This window comes from Sarcophilus harrisii, chromosome 6 (genome assembly GCF_902635505.1).
Source record: "Sarcophilus harrisii chromosome 6, mSarHar1.11, whole genome shotgun sequence".
Classification (NCBI taxonomy): Eukaryota; Metazoa; Chordata; class Mammalia; order Dasyuromorphia; family Dasyuridae; genus Sarcophilus; species Sarcophilus harrisii.
Genome location: NC_045431.1, coordinates 105,081,025 through 105,106,563, shown reverse-complemented (window position 1 = coordinate 105,106,563; position 25,539 = coordinate 105,081,025). Strand labels below are relative to the sequence as shown.

At 33.2% G+C, this 25,539-nt stretch overlaps 1 protein-coding gene across 2 annotated transcripts in view; it reads left to right on the top strand.

Moving 5' to 3' along the window:
• Positions 1-25,539, top strand: part of GLRA3 (glycine receptor alpha 3) — a 232,996-nt gene that overhangs the window by 145,072 nt on the left and 62,385 nt on the right. For both annotated transcript variants that reach the window (XM_031941650.1, XM_003773060.4), the window contains exons 4-5: positions 11,286-11,509; positions 18,624-18,706. In XM_031941650.1, coding sequence (XP_031797510.1) covers positions 11,286-11,509; positions 18,624-18,706 — 307 coding nt within the window. The remainder of the gene's footprint in view (positions 1-11,285; positions 11,510-18,623; positions 18,707-25,539) is intronic.

Below are 25,539 nucleotides of genomic sequence, written 5' to 3'. Positions count from 1 at the left end.
TTGCAAAGGCCTAAAAAATTAATATTTGTAAGTAGGCTCTTAATAAATGCTTTTCTTTCTTCTCATTAAAATTTTAATTTTAGAAATTTATTTTTTATTTATTACACATTTGTTTTATAAATTTATTATAAATTATTATTTATTATTATACTTTATTAATTGCACATAAATCAAGACATTGATATAATTTTCATTTCATTCAAAGCTTGCCATAAATGTTAACTCATCTAACTAGGTCAATATTATTGTATTTAGTCTGTCTTCTGAAGCTCTCATATTCTAATTTTACAAATAGTAAATAAATGAAAGGCAATTGAGCAAGACTCTGTTGTATTGCATAAATGGCCATTTTTGGAGGCAGGAAGAGTTATATTCTATCTCTGATCCTAGAAAAGTCAACAAATCTGAGGCTAATATGCAATGTGGTGCCAAGCTATATCAACAGGAGATTCAGTCTATCACAATAATCCCAACTCAAAAAGGAAAAAGAACCAAAGAATTTAAATGTTACAAGGCTAGAGGTAAAACACTAGCTGCCACAACTAAATGATGAAATAGAAAAAGTGAAAAAAATTGGAGTCTGTGACGGTGAATCAGTAGGGTGGGAGTAGGGGGATTTCTTCATGAGTAATTTTCTAATAAGATTTGAAATTCCTTTTCAGCTTTACCTTAAAAAGTAAAAGATGAATCAAGGTAGTTGCCAAAAAAAAAAAAAAATGAAAGCATTCAGGATTCATTTCATTGATGCAAGCAGATGATGGATATTTTCATTTTCAAGACAGCCATTTCATTTAATTCTCTAGTGATTCAGAAATGTTTTTCCCATTGTTTTAGAGGAAAGATTCTTACTGAGAAATCCACATAAAAGAAGTTTACAATTTAGTTCATACCTTCTTTAAAACACTAACTTGGTGCGGGCCCTTGCAAAAGATGTAAAAACCATAACTCTCCCATTAATTTAAATGCTTGGACATCTATTCTGAATACAATGAAAGGCTAACTAAATATCTAGTTTTCATTATAGAAGTGCATATGTTTTTTAGTCTTGGTATGGATTTCATGGAACTACTAAAGGAAATCTGAATAATTTATGAAATGAAAGATATTGAAAAGGACATGGATAGTTTCCCATTTTACCTTATTTAGATTGTTTCAGATGAGATTGTTTCAGAAATATATGTTATTCAATTTAAAATAATAATAATTTATAATGCTATTGATCCCTGAAACATGAAATACAAAAGTAACCTTAGAAAAGTATTTGTTTCTATTTTTCCCCTCCTCTAGGACAGCTCTAGAATGGAGACTGGGATTGCAAAGAAAATTTGTTTATTAATGTTACCGTTTTTAGTGAGAGCAATATTATAAAATCCTGTCCTAGAAACATCAAGGAAATTTTTGCCCTAAAAATATCAAATTGTCCTTGAGATTTAATTTGATCATATGAATAAAATTCAAGCTACTAATGTAACTTTTGATATCCTGAGTCCAAAATCAGCTAGGACACAAAGACTAGAGCTCTTCTCTCATGTTTTAGATGATAGATGAACAGCAAGACCAGTAGTAGCAAGAAAGCTGTGCTCAACTGTACCAACTATATCCTTTGGAACTAAATTTTTCAATGAATATTTCCTTGAGTATAACTGGTTCATATATAATTTCCTTATTCCACAACAAGAGGCATCCTTGATATAATAGGTTGAGAGCTGGCCTCAGAATCAGGTGAATCAAAGTTCAAATCCCCTTTCTGAGGTATACTGGCTATGTGATCTTGGTCAAGTAATTTAACTGTATGGTGTTCCAGACAACTCCCAAAGATTTTAAGTTTTCATCCTGATTAGGGAGTTTCCTCCTTTCTATTGCATCCTGATCCTATCCTCATTCATTTTAATAATGCTTTTCTTTTCAATCTCTTTAATCTCATGCCTCTTGACTCGTAACAATTTTACTTCAGTAATCTTTAGCCCTCTTCCACTCATATTTCAAAGTTAATAAATGCTACTTTAGAAAATCACAAAATTGAACTATTTCCATTCACTACAAAATTATACTATCTGTCCAACACTGGGTTCTTACAACTGTATGGTCATATTCTTATTAACCTGTTACTGATTTTATATCACACTCCCTATATCTTTTTCTCTATTCCAAAACTTCCAACTCTACCTTATCATTCAAAATAGATGTTATTGTTCAATTGAATCTGACCATAGCATGCTAGGCACTTCTATGTTCAACTGTCTCCCAAAGCCTGTCCAACCTCATGTTTTTTACTCCCACTACCAATCAATATCATTCTTTGCTATTCCCTTTTGTCTTTAATCTTTCCCAACATCAGGACTTTTCCCCAATTAGTAGTTTTCTCATTATGTAGCCTATGTGTTTAAGCTTCAGCATTTGACCTTCCAGTGAATAGTCTGAATTAATTTCTTTAAATATTAACTGATCCTTATCATGCAAGGGATTCTCAAAAGTCTTCCCCAACTTTATAATTCAAAATATTGATTCTGTGGCACTCAGTTTTCCTTATGTTCAACTCTTACAGCTATACATTGCTATTGGAAAAATAATAACTTTGCCTATATGGACATTTCTCAGCAAGGTAACGTCTTTGCTTTTTTAGTATGCTGCCCAGCTTTGTCATAGCAGATGACTATTTCTCTTATTTTACTAAGAAAGGACCATTCAGTATGGACTCTCTCACTTCACTGTTCTAAAAATGTCAATCATCTCCTGCTCTCCTCTATTGTCTAAGGAAAAGGTAGTATTTATCATAGCTAAAAAGTCAGTCCTTCCAATCATACCTTCAAACCTATCTCCTCTCATATGTCAGCTTACAAAAATGTGCAAAAAATCTCACTCTAAAAATAAAATAAATTCCCTCAAAACTTAAAAACTCTTAACCTTTATTTTCTCTCTGTTATCTTCTTTCTCTACTTTTGGTGCAGGGGATGAATTCAAATTCTGCTTTTGATGATTTATTAACTATGTGACCCTGGCCTAGCCAAGTAACTTTTCTAAGTCTTGGTTTTCTCATCTGTAAAGTGGAGATTTAAAAATAGCACCTATCTTACCAGGGATATCTTACCAGGGATATATATAAGGATAAAATTAAACAGTATATGTAAAATACTTTGCAAACCTTCAGATATCATATAAATGTTAACAATAACAAGATTATCATATTATTATTTATTTGGGAAATTAATTGTCTTCTCCCATCCTTTCCTTCAAACTCAACATTGAGGACTACCTTCTTCCAGGAAGTTCCCTGCTTCTCTTCAACTCAAGGAAAAGAAATAGCTCTCCCCTAGAATTTCTCTAGAGCAATTTATGTGAAATAATCTTTCAAAATTAACAATTATTATATTTGGTAAATTGTATACATTACTTTCCATACTCATTAGATTGGAAGGTCCTTAACAAAGTGTGTGGCATGTCTGTCTCTGTTCTTTAATGCCATTCACAATATCTGAACATGATAGACACATAATGTTAATGAAATTAATTATTTATTTGAGATAGGCTTATTGAATTGACTTCTCTCAAAGAATCTACTTATTAATTAAGCAAAACAATTAAGTAGTTTATTGAATAAAAGGATTAGTGAAATGGAATAACCTAAAACAAGTTCTGAAAAAGTCAATTGAAGCTTTTTTCCCTAAATCAGTTTGAAACTAAAGTTTTTTTCAATGAACACATTGCACTTCCCAGAGTATTCACTCACTGCTAAGGAAATCAAAAATATATGCCATTGTTTTCAAGGAAATGAAGACTTTTTGTTTTAGCAGCATAAGAGTCCAAGTATGGACTCTTAACTCTTCTTAACTCTTCAGGCATCTAGGTGGCATAGTGAACAATAATAATAGCAAATAGCTGACATTTTATGGCACTTTAAAATTTGAAAACACTAACCCAGTTGATATTCAAAACAATCCTGTGCGATAATTACTATTATTATCCTCATTTTACAAATAAGGGGACTGAAATAGTGAGACCTACAAGAGGCAAGAATCTAATGTCTGAGGCTGGATTTGAACTCAGGTTTTCCTGACTTCAAGTACTATACTCTATCTCTTACAACACTTATCTATCTGAGCATTGAACTGGAGTCAGAAGACCTGAGTTCAAATTCAACTTCAAACATTCTATTAGCTGTTTGAGTCTGGCAAATCAAAACCAATCTGTGTCTCAGTTTCAGCATCTGGAAAATGGGCCAGAGTTGTGAGAATAAAATAAGATTTTCAAGATGTTCTGAAAAGCTTAAAAAACTATGTTTAAAAACTAGTTCTTATCTCTTTTACCCCTTTTGTAATGCTTAAGTCACATATCATTATCCCCCAGACTTCTCCTCTCTTCAAAATTTTTCTATTACTGTTAAGCACACTACCAATTTTCCAGTGTCCTAGGCTCTCACATCAGCGCCTTGACTTCACTTACTAAATTTTGTACAGTTTTATTTTCAAAACATATGTTGTGTATAATCTCTCTTCTCCATTCCCAGAATCACCATATTAATTCAGGCCCTCATCACTTTTCTTTTTTTGAAATTTGTGTGTGTGTGTGTGTGTGTGTGTGTGTGTGTGTGTGTGCCACAGTTAGGAAGAAGTATTGTATCTGAGATCAGATTTTAATTCAAGTCCACCTGACTTCAGTGTCTGTGCTCTATCTACTATGCCATCTAGTTGTCTCCCTCATCACTTTTCACATGGACATTGAAAGAGTCTCCTAATTAGTCTCCCTGTTTTGAGTCTCAACCCACTCCCATTCAACTTCCTTAGTACTCTAAAAGTGATTTTTCTAAAGATAGGAAATCCAACTACATTACCCTTTTCCACCCACACTCAATCTCTAAGGACCCCTGTAACTGCAAAGATCAAATATATACTCCAAACACTTTACCACTGAAACTCTTCCTATTGATTCCCTTGTGGTCCAGATATATTGGCTTATTTTCTATTCCAAACACATAAGAATCCATTCCTGTTGCTGTACCTAAACACTGACTGCTCCTTGTGCCTGTAATGCTTTCCCTCTCCTTTCTAGAATCCCCAACTTCCTTTGAAGGTTCATTTCTAGAATCCACTCTGTAGCTTTGAAATACCTTTTAAGATGCATGGGTTCATCTCCTTTAAAATGTAAGTTCCCTGAGGGAAAGAACTGGTTTTAGCTTTTTTTTTTTTTTTTTCATCTCTAGTTTTTAGCACTGAAACTGGAATGTCAGAGCAAAATAAAGTTTTATAGATTGATCAGTTCTTGTCCAGGCACCTAATCAACTAGTTGCTTGGTCTGCAATTGTGTTGTTTTTTTTTCTCCTTCATTGTTTCATTACAATTTAGATAGAGCATGACATAGTTCATACTTGCATATTTTTTCTTTTTTTTTATTATATCTTTTTAATCGACAAAACATATGCATGGGCAATTTTTCAACATTGACCCTTGCAAAAACTTCTGTTCCAACTTTTTCCCTCTTTCCCTCCACTCCCACTCCTCCCCTAGTCCCATACACGTTAAATATGTTAAAGTATATGTTAAATACAATATATGTATACATATTTATACAGCTGTCTTGCTACATAAGAAAAATCAGATTTAGAAAGAAGGTAAAAATAACCTGGGAAGAAAAACAGAAATGCAAGCAAATAATAACAGAGAGTATAAATGCTATGTTGTGGTCCACACTCATTTCCCAGTGTTTTTTCACTGGGTGTAGTCTGGTCCTTACTGATCAATTGGAACTAGATCCTCTCATTGCTGAAGATAGTCACTTCCATTAGAATTGATCCTCATATAATATTGTTGTTGAAGTGTATAATGATCTCCTGGTTCTACTCATTTCACTCAGCATCAGTTCATATAAGTCTCTCCAACCCTCTCTGTATTCATCCTGCTGGTCATTTCTTACAGAACAATAATATCCCATAACATTCATATACCACAATTTACCTAACCATTCTCCAATTGATGGGCATCCATTCAATTTCCAGTTTCTAGCCACTACAAAAAGGGCTGTCACAAACATTTTTGTACATACAGGTCCCTTTCCCTTCTTTAATATCTCTTTGCAATATAAGCCCAGTAGTAATACTGCTGGATCAAAGGGTATGCACAGTTTGATAGCTTTTTGAGCACAGTTCCAAATTGTTCTCCAGAATGGTTGCATCCATTCACAACTCCACCAACAATGCATCAGTGTCCCAGTTTTCCTGCATCCCCTCCAACATTCATCATTATCTTTTCCTGTCATCTTAGCCAATCTGATGGGTGTGTAATGGTATCTCACAGTTGTCTTCATTTGCATTTTTCTGATCAATAGTGATTTGGAGCACCTTTTCATATGAGTAGAAATAGTTTCAATTCATCATCTGAGAATTGTCTGTTCATATCATTTGACCATTCATCAATAGGAGAATGGCTTGTCAAATCTATCTTTTAATGAGTTATATGCTTTTCCCATTTCAATATGTCTATTTTGTGTTGCCTTTTCCAAACTCACTTGCAAAGCTTTCATTTCCTTTCCCCATTTTTCCTCTAGCTCTCTTTTAAGATCTTTTCTAAGTTCTTCTAGGAGAGCCTTATGTGATGGAGATAAGGTTATTTCACCCCTTAGAGCCTCATCTGTAGACAATCTGCCTTTCCTCTCCTCATAGTTTGAAATCTGTTCTTTTTTGCCATAAAAGCTATCAATTGTTAAGAGTCCTCTTTACTTTTTTACTCATTTTTTAAATTGAGTTAAAGTCTGCCTTTAGGGCCTGAGAGGTTTTCCAAGCCATAACAGCTGTGCTGGGTCAGTGCTGATTCACTCCTGGTGCTAGTTCTGCCACGTGGAGATATCAGCAATGCTCTGGAGCTCTCTGCTATCTGCCCTGGTGTTTGTGGTAAGCTGCCCGGGCCTTGCTGTCTCTCTCCTGCTTCCGATTGAAGCAGACCTTCTCTGCTCCACTTCCTCCCGCAAAGTCTCTGCCCCACTGAAGTTGCACTGCCACACTAAGACTGCTCTGCTCTGTCTGTGCTGGTGTTTGTGGTCAGCTTTTTGTGCTTTGCTGCCTCTCTCCCACTTCTGACTTAAACAGATCTTTTCTGGTTTGTTTTCTCCTGCAAATTCTCTGCCCTGGGACTCTGTGCTAGTATTTGTACTGGTTGCCCTGGCTGCTCCCTCGCATTTCCAATTGAAACAGATCTTTTTTTGGCAATCTTTGAAATTATCTTCTGCTGATAATTTGTTGAACTCACAATATTTGTGGGTTCTGCCTGTCCAGAGTTAATTCAGAGGCTAGATTTCATAATTATTGTGAGGGTTGTAAAGAAGGTCAGAGAGAAATGTGTGTCATCTCTGCCTTCTTGGCTCCACCCCCTGGGTTGCAATTGTTTGATAGGTTTTTTTCAGAAGAATTGATTGAAGTAGATGGCCCTTTGGTTATCTTTTATAAAAAAACAAACAAAAAAAAAAAAAAAACAACTTTTTTTCATTGTTTTACTAAAACAAAATTGTTTCTTTTTAATTTTTATCAAATACTTACAGAAAAGTTATTAGAAACATATATAACCATTTTCTGAAATACACAGGTTGAGTAGCCTTCTAAAGGTAATAGATTATTGATTAACTTACATAATTTCCACTGGACTATTCTTCATCCAGCATTCTTTTGAAATGATATTCTTTAGATAATTAGAACTATGGAAAGTGATTGGACATATGATTTAATCTGCATTTGAAACTCCTAGGCATGGAAACTCCCTAATCAGGATGACAATTTATAATCCTCTGGAGTTGCCTGGAGCATAAGAAAGTAATTGGTTGAATTACTTGACCAAGATAACATAAACAGTATTCATCAGAAAGCTGATTCTGAGGCTAGTTGTCAACCTCCTTTGTCATGCTGCCTCTCATCATAGAATAAAGAAACTGAATATTGAACAAATTATTTTTAAGGAAACATTGATTGAAATTTTTAGTTCTACAGATGAATCTTATCACAAGACATTTCATAGCAATAATTCATTGACCATTTTTTAAAAATAGAGGACTCGTATTTCCTTTGCATTCATTCTGATTACTAGCTATTGAGTCTTAATTCATAGGATTGCTGGGGATCTTAGGAGATTTCAGGACTCTCCTGAGTGCTCAGAACATGGAAGATTATGTTACCAAGTACTCTTAGAAGTAGAAACACAAGAGACTTTGTGTTCCCATCCTGGGACAGTTGGTGAGCATTAAATGATACCAAAGAAGTTATCCAAAGGTGCTCATTATCTTACTTTTAGATTTCCAAGGAGTTAAAAAAAAAAAAAAAAAGAATATCCCTCAAAAAAATCCAACAATTTCTTTTAGAACATCACAAATTAAGTTTATGTTATAATTTTAAATGAAAACACTCCCCTCCTTTTCTCTTTTTTTCAGGTTTGCCATTCCAATAAGTAGTACTACAAGTTGAGGAACAGGTAACCCTGTGATACTCAGAGAAAAATAATGCAAGATAATGAGGGAATATTGGTTTGATGTAAATGAAGCCTAAATGTAAAGATTTAAATAGTTGACCTTATAAATATAGACATCTCCATTAATATCTTACAAAATTTTGAAAACATCTGAAAATTATTGATTACAACTATCAGAAACATTATATGAATGTATTATTTTTCAGATGTCTTTTTTACACTTTTTTTTTTGTCCACAACATTATGATTTAGCTTTGCTCTAGTGGTCTCCTACTAAGTCATGCAGGGAGATTTATAAGTCAGGCAGCATGACATATAAAAGAGCACACTGGATTTAGAATCAAGGTGACATCTGGCTTTAAATTCTGGTTTTGAAGCTTACTGCTGTGCAAACTTTGGCAGGTCACTTATTTCTCTGAGTCCCAGTTTCCTCATCTAGAAAATGAGTTTAACAATATTTGTACTACCTATTTCACTTAAATAATTTAAAATTAGCATTTACAAACAAGTAGTATTGTTTTTCCTTTCTTGGTAGTTAGGGTTAATATTTTGTCATGGGATAACAGAAGAACAAGAGCATAGTTTACTCTGCACAGGTCTCTTAGCTGGAAGTTGTGCTTTATTGTTCTCTAATATTGAGGTTAGGAGAAGACTTTCTTCTTTTGACTGGTAGAAGATTTTTTCCATATCCCTATTTACAGATTTTACAGAAGCTCATGGATCATGATCTTTCCTTGGACAATTATAAATTGTTTCCCATTATGATGAGCCTTAAGACAAAAAGATGCTCCATCATCTCTTGAAAAGATTAATGGGGTACCTAGCAAGGAGAAAAATATTAATTGGCTTTAATCTCAGTTCTGAATAAATGTCCAAAGTCACAGAACTCAAGACTTAAATCCAACAAATGATCTTTGTGTACCTGTTCATTTGGGTGGATTAACTTCTTATACCACTGACCAAGAATACAATAGTTTAGCATCTTGTAAATCCTTTGAGCTTGGATTCCTGGGAGTGTCTGTCATTACTCAATGATATGTATTCTGATCCTTTGCTTTGGGAGAGTCAAGCAGTAAAACCAAAAACATTGGGGTACTCATTCACCATTTCCTCATTCTTGGTAATGTAACCAGAATTTTCTATTGGTAGTAGAGTTTGTTGACACTCATTGTTCTTATATTGACCTCCATATGATTTATTTCATCACATATAAACTGGTAGTGGGAGAGGGAGTTGAATGAGAGTGAATGACATATTTTTAGCTAATAACTTTTGAATCTATTATCTTAACCCTGATCATCCATTTTGGTGATGATTCTATTAATTCAGAGTGAATTAAGCAAGAACCAACAACATTGGTAGTATTTCTCTCCTCTACTCATAAATAATGTGTTTCTCTCTGGGAAACATCATTAGCACTAATTTCTTTAAATGTAAAGATAAAAATCATATTTTTATCTTTTGGCTCTTCATTTAAAATCCTGTACCACCAACAGTAGAGTCTGTGTGCTATTCTCCAATTGAGAAAAACACATCATTACTTTTAATAGAGATGCCTTTGGTGATATTCCTAATGCAAAACTATCTCCATAAGTGTTCTTCAGTTAATACTTACTCTTTCTATAATTCATTAAAAAGTACTGCTAGGAATTTAATGCTGAAGACAAGATTTTAATTCAAAGGGGGGAAAAGCATATTGTGGGGTGGGGGAAGGTAACTAGAAAGAGCATCCTTCCAAACTAGGAAGACCTGACCTCATGTCTTACATATGACAAATATTGTCTATATATCATTTGATCTCTCCAAGTTCTAGGCAAATTTCAGGAACTATAAGTTCCTGAAAAAGTGAAAATCTACTTTGTAGATGTTTACCTATGATCCCTATACCAGCAAATCACAGTTCCAGTCCATAACTATTTATTCTATTTATATATGTATTATGTATTTGTGTGTTTATATAAAAGTGTATATATGTATGCATAGTGTGTTGTATAAATATACACAAAAAGAAGTAATCAAATCAGGATTCTTGTTCTGTATTATCCTATTGAGTAATGTGCTTTGTATTTCAAAGGGGATAGGAAGTAAAACTATAGATTTCCAAATTAAAAGATTTTTGGGGGCTGTGGCATAGTGGCTAAAGATCTGTCCCTGAATTGTCACCTCTGTCACAAATGATTATGTGATTTTGAATTAGTCACTTTAATTTTTCAGTACTCTAGGCAACTTTTTAAATTGCAGAGAAAATGTTGTCCTGCTTTGGTAAACAGAGTATCCTCATCTGAGTTTTCATATCAATGAAATCACACATCTAATCTTTCTTATTGTCCTGTATTTTAATCCATCTTCACTATATTTCTTTTGGAGATTATAAATAATGGGGAAATATTGCCTAATTCTCAACTTTAGAATTCATTTTTAATAAATAATGGATTATAACAAAAATGTTAGTGGCTATAATCCATTGAAGATAGGGTTCATTCTGTCATCATCTATGAAGGGCAGCTAGGTTGGTCTAGTGAATATGACTTGGAATCAGGAAACTCTAAGCTAAAATCCAGTTTCAGACACTTACAGTAATCCTGGGCAATTCACATACTTTATTTTGGTCTCCTCATCTGTAAAATGTGGACAACAGCAGTACCTAGCTCCCCATTTTGTGAGGATTAAAAAATGTAAAGTATATCACAAATCTTAAAGAAATATAGAAACGTTGGTTATTATTATAAACAATAAACAACCTGAAGCAGCCAAAAAAAAAAAAAAAAAAAAAAACATGAAACCCTTCAGTCTTCATTAAAAACAAACAAACAAGCAAAAAAACCAGTTTCTTTGTTTCTATAGGATTACAGAGTGAACATCTTCCTCCGTCAGAAGTGGAATGATCCGCGCCTCGCATATAGTGAATACCCTGATGATTCCCTAGACTTAGATCCCTCCATGTTGGATTCTATTTGGAAACCTGATCTTTTCTTTGCTAATGAAAAGGGAGCCAACTTTCATGAGGTTACAACAGACAACAAATTGCTAAGAATTTTCAAAAATGGAAATGTGCTATATTCAATCAGGTGAGTCCTAGATGGGAGAACTATTTCAATTTTCCATTTTTCATGTTCATGATTTTTTTTATTTTTTTGCTTACTATTGACCTTGAGAGTTGATGCAGTTGTTGTTCCATACCAACAGAGGCCAGCAGGGAGCATTAAATGGAAATAGAAGGCCAAGGAATCTAATATGAAATTTTTAAAATGAAAAAAAAAAGTTGTCGAATTCACTAAAATATCTACAAGGGGGAAAAAAAAAACTTTTCCAGCTTACCTGGCTATATCCCATTTTTGTTATGTTTGCTATTCATTTTACATTCTTTCTGCTTCTATATTTTTTCTTTGGTCATTTTTTAGATTTTTTTATCTTCAATCTTCAATTCTCACAGCACTTTTGTACATGTAGGTGACAAACCAAACCACAATGGCAGACTAAGGCAGCACACATTCCTTTACTCCTTCATGCATTTCTCTGAAAAGCCCAATGCATTTTACTGTCACTGATCTCTCATACTTGGCCCTATACTTAGATGGCATTGTAATAATAGGATTAAAGTCTTTCATGGTATTGATCACTTAAGGTACCAATAGAATGACTCTATGGTCATCCATATGTTTTGACATTTTGTAAGATGAAGAGGAGACAGATATCTAGTCTCTCCCTTACAGATTCGTCTGATACGAAGCTTCATCAATTTAATAACCAATCCTCTGTCATTCAGAACAGGCTGATCTCTGAGACCCAGAAATCATCTGTTGCTGAAGAACATTAGAGATTAGGACTTCTGCCAGAGCTTTTGATGATTTGTTTCAAAGCCAAAAATCTTTTACAGTCAGGGTGACTGCCTTGTAAAAATGAGGGAATTGGACCTAATCTCTCAAGTCTCTTCTAGCTCTAACTGATATATGAATTTATCATCCTGAAACTGACTCTAAATTTTTTTTTTCTTAATTCAAACCCTAAATTATTTCATCAGGAATAAAAAGCAAATTTGTTGTTCTCAAATTTCCTATAATAACTTCCCAGAACACAGAGAATCCAAAATTTATTTTAAAAAAACATAGTATTTTTCTATATAATGAACATGATGATCAGATATTTACATAGTTTCCTAAGGTTTTCAATGTGGTTTCCTTCATTTGATCCTCACAACACTCCTGGGAAGCAAGCGTTGTTATTCCCATTTTATAGATGAGGAAATCAAAGTAGAAGGAAAGTGGATTGCTCAGGATTACATACCTAATAAATGTCTGAGGCTAGATTTGAAGTCAGGTTTTCCTGACTCCAAACTGACATTACCTTCACTACACTACCTAGCTGCCTTCTAAAAACTGTTTACCTTAAGAACAAAAATAATAATATGCAGGGAAATCTCTATGTACTTGTGTGTCCAAACTAGATTGATTTTAATTGTCCTCATTATTCTTTTCTCTCTTATTAATTAAGTTCTCTCAAAAAATTTGTTGTATAAGGTGATTCTGAGAATATCTACTATAAATGTTATGCACATTGTTAGTTGTCATACTTGAAATCATGCTGACCTGATGTTCCCATTATGGTATTTCTTTTTTCTTTCATTATCAATGAATTGATTCTTAAAAGTGGCAAGATGAAATAATCATGAAACAAAGCACTTTATTTTTCTCACCTGTCATTTTTAGCATTTTCCAAATAGAAAACAAATGTACCTCTGATTAATTATTTATTAAATTCAAAATCTCCACAATTTTCCTATAAAGATCAAGAAACTTTGAAGCTTTAAAGGGAAAAAATTGAATAAAGTATAGTGAAACTCCTTCTCCCATTTACATCCAAGTCTTTCTACACTAAAACCAGTTACAACTCTACTCCAATAAAAAAAAACAATAAAAATTCCAAAGTTCTATTTAATCTGCAATGTTTCCGAATACCAAGAATCCTATAGAACTTTGGATGAATCTAAATTTTTAGGATTATCAATATAGAGCTAAAGGAGCTCAGAGGTACCCTAATTCAAAGCATATCACAGTTGAAAAAAACTGAGAATCACAGGTAGTAAGTGACTTGGCCATGGTTACAAAAATAAAACTTTACAAGCATTAGTTAGAATCTGAAACCAGGTCCTCTGACTTCAAATTCATAGACTGGATATAGGGTACCTTACATGACTAATGATGCTAATAAGTCAATACATCAAAGATTTCTGATTCCATCCATGTAAGAAACCCTCTCACTAAGAGAGGTCATAACCTATTCATAATTTAGTAAATATTTTCCAGAATAATCTGAGGCTCACAAAGTTTGAGCAATTTTTCCCAGGGTCAGATAATAAATATTGTGCATAAGATTTGAGTTGATATTACACTCTAACATATCACAATATCTCATTAATAATGACAATTTCTAAATCCTATAAATAATAATTGAAAAGAGAAACAGAGATACAAATTTGCTTTTTTATTAAACTAACTTTATTCTTTTTCCATATAACCCAGCAAGATAAGTTTCCCCAAGAAATATTTACTTTTCCTATTTTATTTTTTTATTAGACAGCAAATAAGCAAACTTTAATCCCAAAGGCATTCATTTCTCATTGTTTCATTTTTTGATTTTTACAATATATTATCCAATTTCTTATTTCATTTTCACCTGTTCTATTTCCTGTTTTGAATGCTTATAGCTACCTGCCTAAAATCTATGGTGTTGATAAGACAGCATAAAATGTGACACATTTATCACAAAAATGTTTCTCATAGAATATGAACTATCTTAAAATGACAGTTGATGATAGCAGAAAAGTGGAAATGGATTCTTTAAAAGAAAAAATAAATGATTAAAGCAATAATAAATAAATGATTTTAAACAAACAAAATATTTTTTTTCTTTATAAGCCTACATTGAACTAGATTCAATTAACAAGCCTTTATTAAAAAATCCTCATCACCCTAGGAATTCTCTCCACTATTATAGGAGGCTGAGGTGGCCTCAACCAAATCCACCTACAAAAAATTCTAACCTACTCCTCCATTGCCCACATAGGCTGAATAGTAATCATTGTACAAATTAATCCAACCCTAACCATCCTAACCCTTACTATCTATGTCATAGCTACTCTAACCACATTCCTAACCCTCAACCTATCAAACACCACCAAAATCAAATCCCTAGGAGGTCTATGAAATCAGCCACAGCAACCATTATCATCCTTCTTACCCTACTATCCCTAGGAGGCCTGCCACCTCTCACCTGCTTCATAACCAAATGACTCATCTTACAAGGACTAATTAACAATGGCAACACCATAACAGCCACAACAATAGCTCTTTCAGCCCTACTAAACCTTTTTTTCTACATAGGACTCATCTATGCATCTAGCCTTACCATATTTCCATCTACCAATAATTCCAAAATACAATGATACAAGCTGTTATAGCAATGATGTTTGCATATTCTGCTAGGAAGAATATAATGAAAGGGCCAGCAGCGTATTCTACATTAAAGCTGGATACTAGTTCAGATTCTCCTTCGGTTAGGTCAAACGGTGCTCAGTTTGTTTCTGCCAGTGTAGAGATATATCATATTATGGCAAGGGGTCATGTTGTAACGATTAGTCAGAAGTTCTCTTGGGTGATTGAGAGTGTTTTTTAGTGTAAATGAGCCCTTGACTAGTATGATTGATAGTAGGAATAGCTAAGGAGACTTTGTATGAAATGGTTTGTGCAACTGCTCATAGAGCTCCAATTAGGGCATATTTTGAGTTAGAGGCTCATCCTGATCATAGGATTGAGTATACTGATAGGCCAGATAGGGAAAGGACAAAGATTAGTCCGAGGTTTAGGTCTAATAGGGTGTTGGGTATGGGGAGTGGGATTCAAATTGTTAGGGCGATGGAGAGGGCTAGAATGGGGGCAATAATGAATATTGAGATGGAAAAAGTTAGTGGACAAAGGGGTTCTTTTGTGAATAGTTTCACTGTGTCAGCGAATGGTTGTAGGAAGCCATAGGGACCTACAATGTTTGGCCTACTGTGTTTCAAGAATGGTAATAAGCACTAATGAGAGATGGAAAAGAGCAAAAAATTCCTACTTTCAAGAAAATTACATTCTAGTAGAAGAACCAACATATATCTATAAAAGTGCCTATACAAGATACATAAAACAAGATACAGGGTAATTTTAGAGGGGAAGGCACCAGGATCTAGGAAGATTGGGAAATGAAGAAAGTCCAGAGAAACTAAGATGTAGAATGTGAAGGGACAAAACATTCCAGGCATGGAGCCAGCTTAACAGTGAAATTTATTTTGAAGTTCATAGGGAGCCATTAGAATTTGGGAGGTTAGGTACATGATCTGTGGTCAGATCTACACTTCAGAAAAATTTCTTAAGTGATTTTATAGGGGATGGATTAGAGTAGGGAGAAATAGTAAGAATAATTAGAAGTTTATTGTAATTGTTCAAATGAATGAAATAAAGGCTTGAATTATAGTAGTGGGCTATAGAAATGGAGAGAAGAGGAAATATATGAGAGACCTTGTGAAAACCAAAAATGATTACTTTGGGCAGCTTATTTAGATATATGGGGTGAATGAAAATAAGTGGAGGATGACATCAACCTGGGTAAATGGGTTAGCAGTACCCCTCACTCCGATGCTATAACAAATTTTCATGGAAGGATCACTTGGAGATAGGATTTCTGAGATGCCCATATGACATTCTTTTTAAAATACCTAACAGGCAGTTCATAATGTGGGTCTGGATCTCAGGACAAAGACTATGGCTGACTACATAGATCTGAGATGATACGTGAATCTATAGTTGTTAACTGGAATAACCAAGTGAGGAAAAAAGAGAGAGATAAAGAGTGGGGAGGAAAAAAGAGGGAGGGGGAGAAAAGGAAGATAGTCCAGAACACAGTTTTCACTTATAGTGAGTATGACATGGATGAAGATCCAGAAAGCTCCACAGATTCAACAAATCACCAAGTATTTAGGAAATACCTACCACTGAGATTACAAAGAAAGACAAATCAAGTTCCTACCCTCAGGATCATATTCTGTTTGAAGAAGAAACATGCAAACAACTATATTCAAATAGATATATAGGATAAAGTGAAAGTAATCTGACCAAAGCACTAACATTAAAAAAAATCAGGAAAGTATTATTGCAGAAGATAAGGTTAGCTGAGGCTTGAAAAAGCTAGGAAACAAAGATGAAAAGAAAGACATCCAGGAATGTGGATGTTCATTGAAAATACAGAGTTGGGAAATGAAATATCTTGAGAGAACATCTATATAGAGACAGTATCACTCAGTTTTGTTTAGGGGAAGGGAGCCATGGTAAATCTGTTCTTTAAGATCTCATTGATAGCTGAGTAGAAGATAAACAGAAAAGGACTTTTTAATTCATCTGGAATTGTGAGTGGCATTCACTTCAAGAATTTAGTATTCATTGAGACTTAGTATGACAAAGTAAGCCTTGGTATCAGAAAAAAAATCTGGATTTAAGTCTCATCTGACACATATTGGCTGTATAATCCTAAACTAATTTCTTAATTTCACCAATCTTTAGGTGTTTTGTTCTCATAACAGAGTAGGTACTGATCTGGATTATTAGAGGGAATATCCTCATGAAGAATTTCTCTATATCAATGAAATTAGATGTCTTGCTTCTATCCCTACAAAAGCACCAGTTATGAACATTCCAAGTACTACATGTACAAAGAGTAAAGATAAATCACTTCTATCTTCAAGGAGCTAACAGTTCTGTTGTTAAAATATTAAAGTTTTAAAACAGGGGCTAAAGATCTGGAATCTTATGACAAGTCAGCTGCAAAATTGAATGTTTTCTTTTCACTGTAGTGAGACTAATTTGTTTATTCTACATTTAAACTTTCTTTTGTAAACTTTGTTTCTGCATGAAGCCAAGGATTCCTGTGTCCCAAACTGAAAGGGACTAAGCCTGCTTTCATGTCTTGTCAACAAAACACAGTTTTCTCTCTTTCAGTAAGAACTTTCTACTTCAAACGGTAGAATGTGATTAATTTCTGTTTAGTTAGGGATGTTTCTTTTAGGAGCTACATATTAGCCTTTTTCAGGTCCTCTGTTGTTTCTTTTTTTATTATTTTATCGTCTCCATTTTCATAACTACATCTAATGATACAAACACAGAATTGACTCAAAATTTGTAACAGTGCTTAAAAAAAAAAAAAAAAACCTTCTAATATTTTACCTTAAGCCAAAAGGACAGATATGCCAAAGATTTGTTTTTCCAGGATACGAATTATAGCAGGAAATCTTATTTTATTTTTCTTAGTCAGACAGCTTCTTGCATCTTTATTTTCAAAATTATATGTCTGTTGTTTTCATCCAATGAGATCATCAGAATATGTCTTTGTCTTCTCATAGCAGAGGAGGAACATACAAAAGAGTTGGAGAATGACTGTGTCCTTTCAAAGGGAAGATCAAAGTGTTCATTGTTGAAACCAAAATCTTTGACTGTCCCAGGCATCTTGGATATTTGAAAACTTCATATGATTAAAATGAAAGCAAATTTTAGGATTTAAACCTAATTAATACAAATCCAAACCTGCCTGGTTTCAGCTTCCCTTAAAAAATAAAAATACAAGGTGCCAAGTTTGCAGTGGTACTTGTAAAATTTTGTAACCTAGCTGAGCCAAGTGAAAAAGACTCTCATAGTTGATTAACCCTTTGTAAAAAAAATAAATAAATAAAGTAGATTAAATTATCCAGTAAGAGGTTTAATCTCAACAGATACTTTGATAGAAACTTTCACAATTGAAATATCTGGTCTGTTCCTTCTTCCATTTTTTTAAACATCACTATACTCATGACACATTGTATTTTCCTTAGTACTTCTGTTCAGAAGTATTTTGATAGGTTGTGAGAAATTTGTTTTGATCAGGTCATTGGTTATATAAAGCTTCATTCTTGTTCCCATTTTATTATCCAATTTGACTAAAAAATTAAACATAAATTTGACAGTATCCACTTATTCACAGATTGTCTCCAAGCCAATATCTATCTTGATGCTCATTCTAATCTAAATTGATGTTGCTGTCAAAGTATTTTATTTTTAATTATTGACCCATTACAGAAATATTTATGTGATGTTCTCTTTTATAATAACTTTTAAATTTCAGATTGACATTAATACTCTCCTGCCCAATGGATCTAAAAAATTTTCCTATGGACGTACAAACATGTATAATGCAACTGGAAAGCTGTAAGTATGAATAACATGAACTAAAATGTATTTTAATACAAAATCTCAGCAGTAGTTAAACATTTTTGGAAAAAAAATTTAAAGACTTTTTTAATCAATATTTTGTTGCTTAGTGGTGCTATCTTTCAATTGGGTATTGTACTGTACCAGAAAAGTGGCAGTTTTGCTAGTGCAAAGACTCATACCATTTTCCAATTTAAAGAAATAGAGAAACTAAAGACAAAGATATAATAAGTTATTCCTTTTAAATAAGCTAATATCTAATTTTTATGTTTGAACTAGAGTTTTAATTCATTAATACTAGAATAGCTTTAATAAACTACTTATTTTAAGATGCTCACTATTGAACCAAAACAACTATGCAATATGAAATGTACCCTAAAATCAAGTTTTTAAACAGATGCAGTTTGTGAGATGAAGGTGAGTGGTAGAACCAAATCTGAACAGAAATAAAACTAGGAGTGGTAGAGAAGAAGAGGAGGGGCAAGGAGATAATTGCTTGTTAGCTTTTTGTTTCAGCTAACTATTCCTTGTAATTGCTCAGATCAGTTGATTCTACACTGCTGAAGTGCTGTAATTCCTGATAGCATACCCAGGCTTTTTGCTCTAATTTAAAAAGTCTTTGTCATCTGAATCTAAGTAAAATCTCACATAAATGCTGATGTTTTAGCATACACCATTGACTTACCTTTAAGAAATTTTCACTCCTGTCTGCTCTATACTTCTGTCCTTATAAAACTAAACCAGATGCAGGAAGGAAGAAAAGAACATGTTGTAGTATATAAAATTGTTCCAAAAAAGATTTAATTAACTTTTTAATCATCTTAGAGATTTTGTTCTAGTTCCAGGAATCCATCATATGAAGTTTGATGAAGTTTGTAGATGTTTCAAATAGATAATTCTTCAGCTTTATATTGTTATTATGGTTGTTGTCACAGACCGATAAACCTATTCTTTTCAACAGAGAAGTTGTCAATACTCTAGGAAATCTAGAAATTTATTTTAGATGAAATATAACTCTAACCACACTGCATTGTCCAACATATAACTGATTTATAGAATTTATATCACTAGAGGCAAGTTTAAAAATAATTGTAATAAACAAATATCTATTATGAGCCACATAGTAATTTAAACACTTTTTTACCCTGGAATTCTCCCAAAATTATGGAGCAAATTACACTAGAATATTTTCTGAAGTAGTAATTCTTTCTTGACTATCTCTTCTATACATCATTTCTATCTATACTTCCATTGAGTTATCCAGCAGCAAGACATGCCTTTAAAATTAATTTAATAATCACAGACTATCTTTTGATTAATTAGTTGTTTATTTAAAGGTTGAATTTGGTTTAAGGAATATCATCCCCAAAATGATATGATTTTAATATGTAGCAGACCAATTGTAATGTAGCAAGAGTACATGATAACAGTATACTGATATTCATGAAAGGGCTTTTTTTTTTAAAAGAAGAAAACGTCCAACGTATAGATTTTCTAAGGAGGATTCATGGGAAGATATAGACAAAAATGGTATGAAATAATGGAACATGAAAGTTACAATAAATAATCATGGAAAACGTATCCATAACAATGATTTCATGAATTCAATGAAGTATTGAAGTGCATTTGTAAATAAGGCCATTTTCCCATATACGATAGAATTACAAGAGAAACTGGCAATATGAGTTGCATTGGCTTACTAATTATTTTTACTTCTACCACTACAATTTAATATCTTTGTGACCTTGATCAAGTCATTAGACCTTTCCAGGCCTCAGTTTCTTCATCTGCAAAATGAGAGGTTTGGACTTTCTATCTCTAAATCTATGGTTTTATGGCCTAAATACATAATCCCAAGGTCTTTAAAGTCAGGGTAGCACTATGGACTGACTGTAAGTGTCAGTCAGAAGGCAGAAAAAAGGTCACATCTCACCCTCACTAGTATAACCAAATACAGGGCTTATCTTCAATGTGTTAACATCAACCCTTATTGTCCAGCATTCCACAACTTCCCTCTCTTCTGTTATGCAATATACCAAATAGCCTCTTTGTGATATGATGATGATCCCAGAGAAGCAGTCACTAATTAAGATGAAAGGAGCAATTGTATAAGAAGAAAATAGGATTTTCTCCTGGACAGGAAGGTAACTGGCAAGAGAGAAGAGCATCAAGAGTAAAGTCAGTTGTCAAATCTTGCTAAGTCTACCTTCATATGTCTCACATCTGTCCTCTTCCATCTAGTCATAAATCTCTTATAAGGCCTTTATTACTATTCACATTTTGTGTTAAACTTTATAATCTTCATAATTATTAGTACAATAGTACATGCATATAATTTGTAAATATGCATGTATTGCAACACCCATGGTCATAGAAACTGAATGCCCCCAAACTAATCAAGTGTATATGTCAAACAACAATATTTTCTATGGAATTAATTTATTAAGGTTTTATTGATCATTCAGTGAAGTTATATATTCCCTAAGACATTGAGTTAGTCTTAAAAAGACATCACATGTTATATCCCAAAGAGATACTTAAAAAGGGAAAGGGATCTGTATGTGCCAAAATGTTTGTGGCAGCCCTGTTTGTAGTGGCTAGAAACTGGAAAATGAATGGATGCCCATCAATTGGAGAATAGTTGAGTAAACTGTGGTATATATGAATGTTATGGAATATTATTGCTCTGTAAGAAATTACCAGTAGGATGAATACAGAGAGGACTGGCGAGATTTACATGAACTAATGCTAAGTGAAATGAGCAGAACCAGGAGATCATTATATACCTCAACAACGATACTGTGTGAGGATGTATTCTGATGAAAATGGATTTCTTCGACAGAGAAATCTAACTCAGTTTCAATTGATCAAGGATGGACAGAAGCAGCTACACCCAAAGAAAGAACCCTGGGAAATGAATGTAAACTGCATGCATTTTTGTTTTTCTTCCCAAGTTATTTTTACCTTCTGAATCCAATTCTTCCTGTGCAATAAGAGAACTGTTCGGTTCTGCACACATATAGTGTATCTAGGATACACTGTGGCATACTTAACTTGTATAGGACTGCTTGCCATCTGGGGGAGGGGGTGAAAGGAGGGAGGGGAAAAATCGGAACAGAAGTGAGTTGCAAGGGATAATTGTAAAAAAAAATTACCCAGGCATGGGCTCTGTCAACAAAAAAGTTATAATAAAAAAATTACTTAAAATAAAATCTTCCAGATGACAGGCAAAAAAGAAAAAAAAAAAAAAGACCACCTGAATGTGACAGCAACTTTGTTGCTCTCTTTCTTTTAACCACTAAAGACAAGCATAACATATTAAAGCATTTCAAAAGCATGTGATTTACATGCCTCGATTATAGAATAGTCTAAAATCAGTTACTTTTTTTTTAAAATATGTATGCATATTTATTTTTTGTATTTTATTTAAAATTTTTGTATCATTATTCATTAGGGAAATTGGTCTATAATTTTCTTTCTCTTTTGACCCTACCTGGTTTAAGTATCAGCACCATATCTGTGTCATAAAATAAATTGGGTAGGACTCCTTCTTTTCCTATCTTTCAAATAGTTTGCACAGTATTGGAATTAATTGTTCTTTAAATGTTTGGTAGAATTCACATATAAATCCATCTGGACTCCAAAAATTGGAGATTTTTTCTTAGGGAGTTGATTAATAGCTTGCTCAATTTCTTTTTCTAAAATGGGACTATTTAAGTGATTTATTTCTTCTTCTGTTAACCTAAGCAATCTATATTTTTGTAAGTATTCCTCCATTTCACTTAGATTATGAGATTATTGATATATAGTTGGGTAAAATAACTCCTAATTATTGCTCTAATTTCTCCTTCATTGGTAGAAAGTTCTACCTTTTCATTTTTGATAATAACAATTTGATTTTCTTCTTTAATTTTTCTATTTAGATTAAATGTTTATCCATTTTGTTGTTTTTTTTTCATAAAATCAACTCAGTTTTATTTATTAATTCAATAGTTTTCTTACTTTCAACTTTGAAAATAAAAGGGGAGATTAATAAAGTTTCAAATTTTGTATTTGAGAGTTTTTAATTTGTTCTTTTTCTAATTTTTTTAACTGCATATCCAATTTATTGATCTTCTCTTTCTCTATTTTATGTAAGTAAGCTTCTAGAGATATAAAACTTCCCCTAAGAACTGTTTTGGCTGCATCTCTTAAATTTTTGTATTGTAATTCTCTTGGATGAAATTATTGTGTTTATGATTTATTGTTTCACCCACTTACTCTTTAGGATTAGGTTATTTAGTTTCCAATTAATATTTGAAAAACTTTCCCTGCCCTTGATTTTGAGGGGTTTATGCCCTAATACATGGTTAATTTTTGTAGAGGTTCTATATACTGCCAAGAAAAAAAGTAAATTCCTTTCTGTCTCCATTCAATTTTCTCCAAAGGTCTATCATATCTAACTTTTGTAGAATTCTATTCAACTCCTTAACTTCTTTCTTATTTATTTTGTGGTTCAATTTGGCTAGTTCTGAGAGAGCAAGATTGAGATTCCCCACTAATATAGTTTTGCTGTCCAATTCTCTTTGGATTTCTCTTTTGGAATCTGGATGCTATACCACTTGGTGTATATATGTTTAGTATTGTTATTATTTTATATTTAGGGTTCCTTTTACTAAGATGTAGGTCACTTCCTCATCTCTTTTAAGTAGTCATATTTTTTGCTTTTTTTTCATCTGGGATCTGGATTGTTACCTCTGCTTTATTTACTTCAGCCAAAGCACAATGGATTCTGCTCCAACCTTTTACCTTTACTCTGAATGTATCAGAATACATATCACTTTAAAAAAAAAAACATGTTTCTTATAAACAACATATTGTAGGATTCTGGTGTTTAATCAGTCTTTTATCTATTTTTGGTTTATGGAAGAGTTCATCCCATTTACATTCACATTTAAAATGAGTAATTCTGTATTTCTCACCATCTTGTTTTCCCCGTTATACTTTTCTCTTTCCTTTCTCCTTTTCCCTCCTCTCCAATATTTTGCTTTTGACTACCATCTCCCTCAAACAATCCTCCCCTTTTATGCTCTTCCCCCTTTCTTATAACTTTCCCCCTCCTACTTTTCTTCTCCCTTCTATTAACCTCTTCCTTTCCTTTCCCTTTTCCCTTCTACTTCCAATACTATAGGGTGACACAAGTTCTGTGTAAAGCTAAATATGTCTGACATTCTCTCTTTGAGCCAAATCTGATGAAAGTAAGATTCACACAATGCTCATTGTCCTCTCTTCTTTGCTTCAATTATAATAGATCTTTTTTTTTTGCCTCTTCATGAGATATGATTTACCCCATTTTAACTCCATTTTCTTCTTCCAGTAGAATTACCTTTCTTCCTCTAGTTTCTTTTTATATCATCACAATAAAATCAAATTATACCTGCACCCTTTAAGTATGCCCATAACAGAGATACTAATCTCATGAGTTAAACATATCATCTTCCCATATAGGGATGTAAGCTTTTTAACTCCTAAAAAAGTTTTTCTTTTCTTTTCTTTTTACTTTTTCATGTTTCCCTTTGGTCTTTTCATCAAAAAAGAACTTTAAATGAAATTTACCTGTTTCATTGAATGCCTATCTTTTTCCCTGAAATATAATGCTCAATTCTGCTAGATAGTTGATTCTATGCTGTAATCCAAGTTCCTTTGAATATCGGATTTCAGGCCCTTCAGTCCTTTAAAATGGAAGTTGCTAGGTTCTGGGTAATGACTTGCCCAGCATCATACAACTAATAAGTACTAATTGTTTGAGATTAAATTTGAACTCAGGTCATCCTGACTCCAGGACTGCTCTATTTGTTGTTCCATCTAAGTGCCTCTTGGTTTTAAATTTCACCTCTATTGTTTCCTGCCTATAAGATACTGGGAAAATAATTTTAACTTCGCTAATCTCTAAGTTTCCTTAACTACAAAAAGAGGTTAGAACCAATGGCTGGTGAAGCCCCTTTCAGCTCTAAGCCTCTAACTCTTATGATCATTTAATTTCATTAGCATAAGATGAACTTATGTCAAACACAAAAGTGATTATAATTAACTACCAAACAATGTGACATAATAAATGTAGGTGCTTTTTTTTTTTTTTTTTTTTGAGGCAATGGAAGTTAAGTGATTTGCCAAAGGTCACACAATTAGGAACTATTAAGTGTCTGAGACCAGATTTGAACTCAGATCTTCCTAACTTCAGGTATGGTGCTCTACCCACTGTACTACCTAGCTAACCTGAAGAGTGACTTTTTAAAGAATGTGCCACACAGATTATATTTGGATATGCAAAAAAGGCATTTGGATTTGAAGACTGGGGTAACAGCATAAATTAAAGTATGAAATTGGCAAAAATGGGATCTTCAAGTGAAATCCCCACTAGAAGACTTGAAGAAGAGACAATATGAATAATTGTAAGCCAAAAGATAAATGCTATTCCTGTGCAAGTACAGGTATGGCTACCTGAAAACCTATAAATCCTTGATGAGATTGCCAAGGGAAGGCAAAAAAAAATAATTAAAAGAAAAGGTCAATGACAAATCTTTTGAAAAAGGAAAATTAGTTCTTTAAAGAAACTGAAGAGCAATTAAATAGGAAGGAGGAAAGGCAGAGATAAAATGGTGAAGTGAGAACCAGTCCAGCTAGCCAAATAACAATCTAGAAAATGTGCATTACCAATTTCTGATTGAGATATTCAAGAAAAGACAGTGAGTCATAATTCCAATCCAAGGAAATTTAGAAAAACAGAGAGGTTTGAAGATATTGGGGTAGGAGCACAGTACAGAAATAGTAATAGGGAAGAACATTCTTCT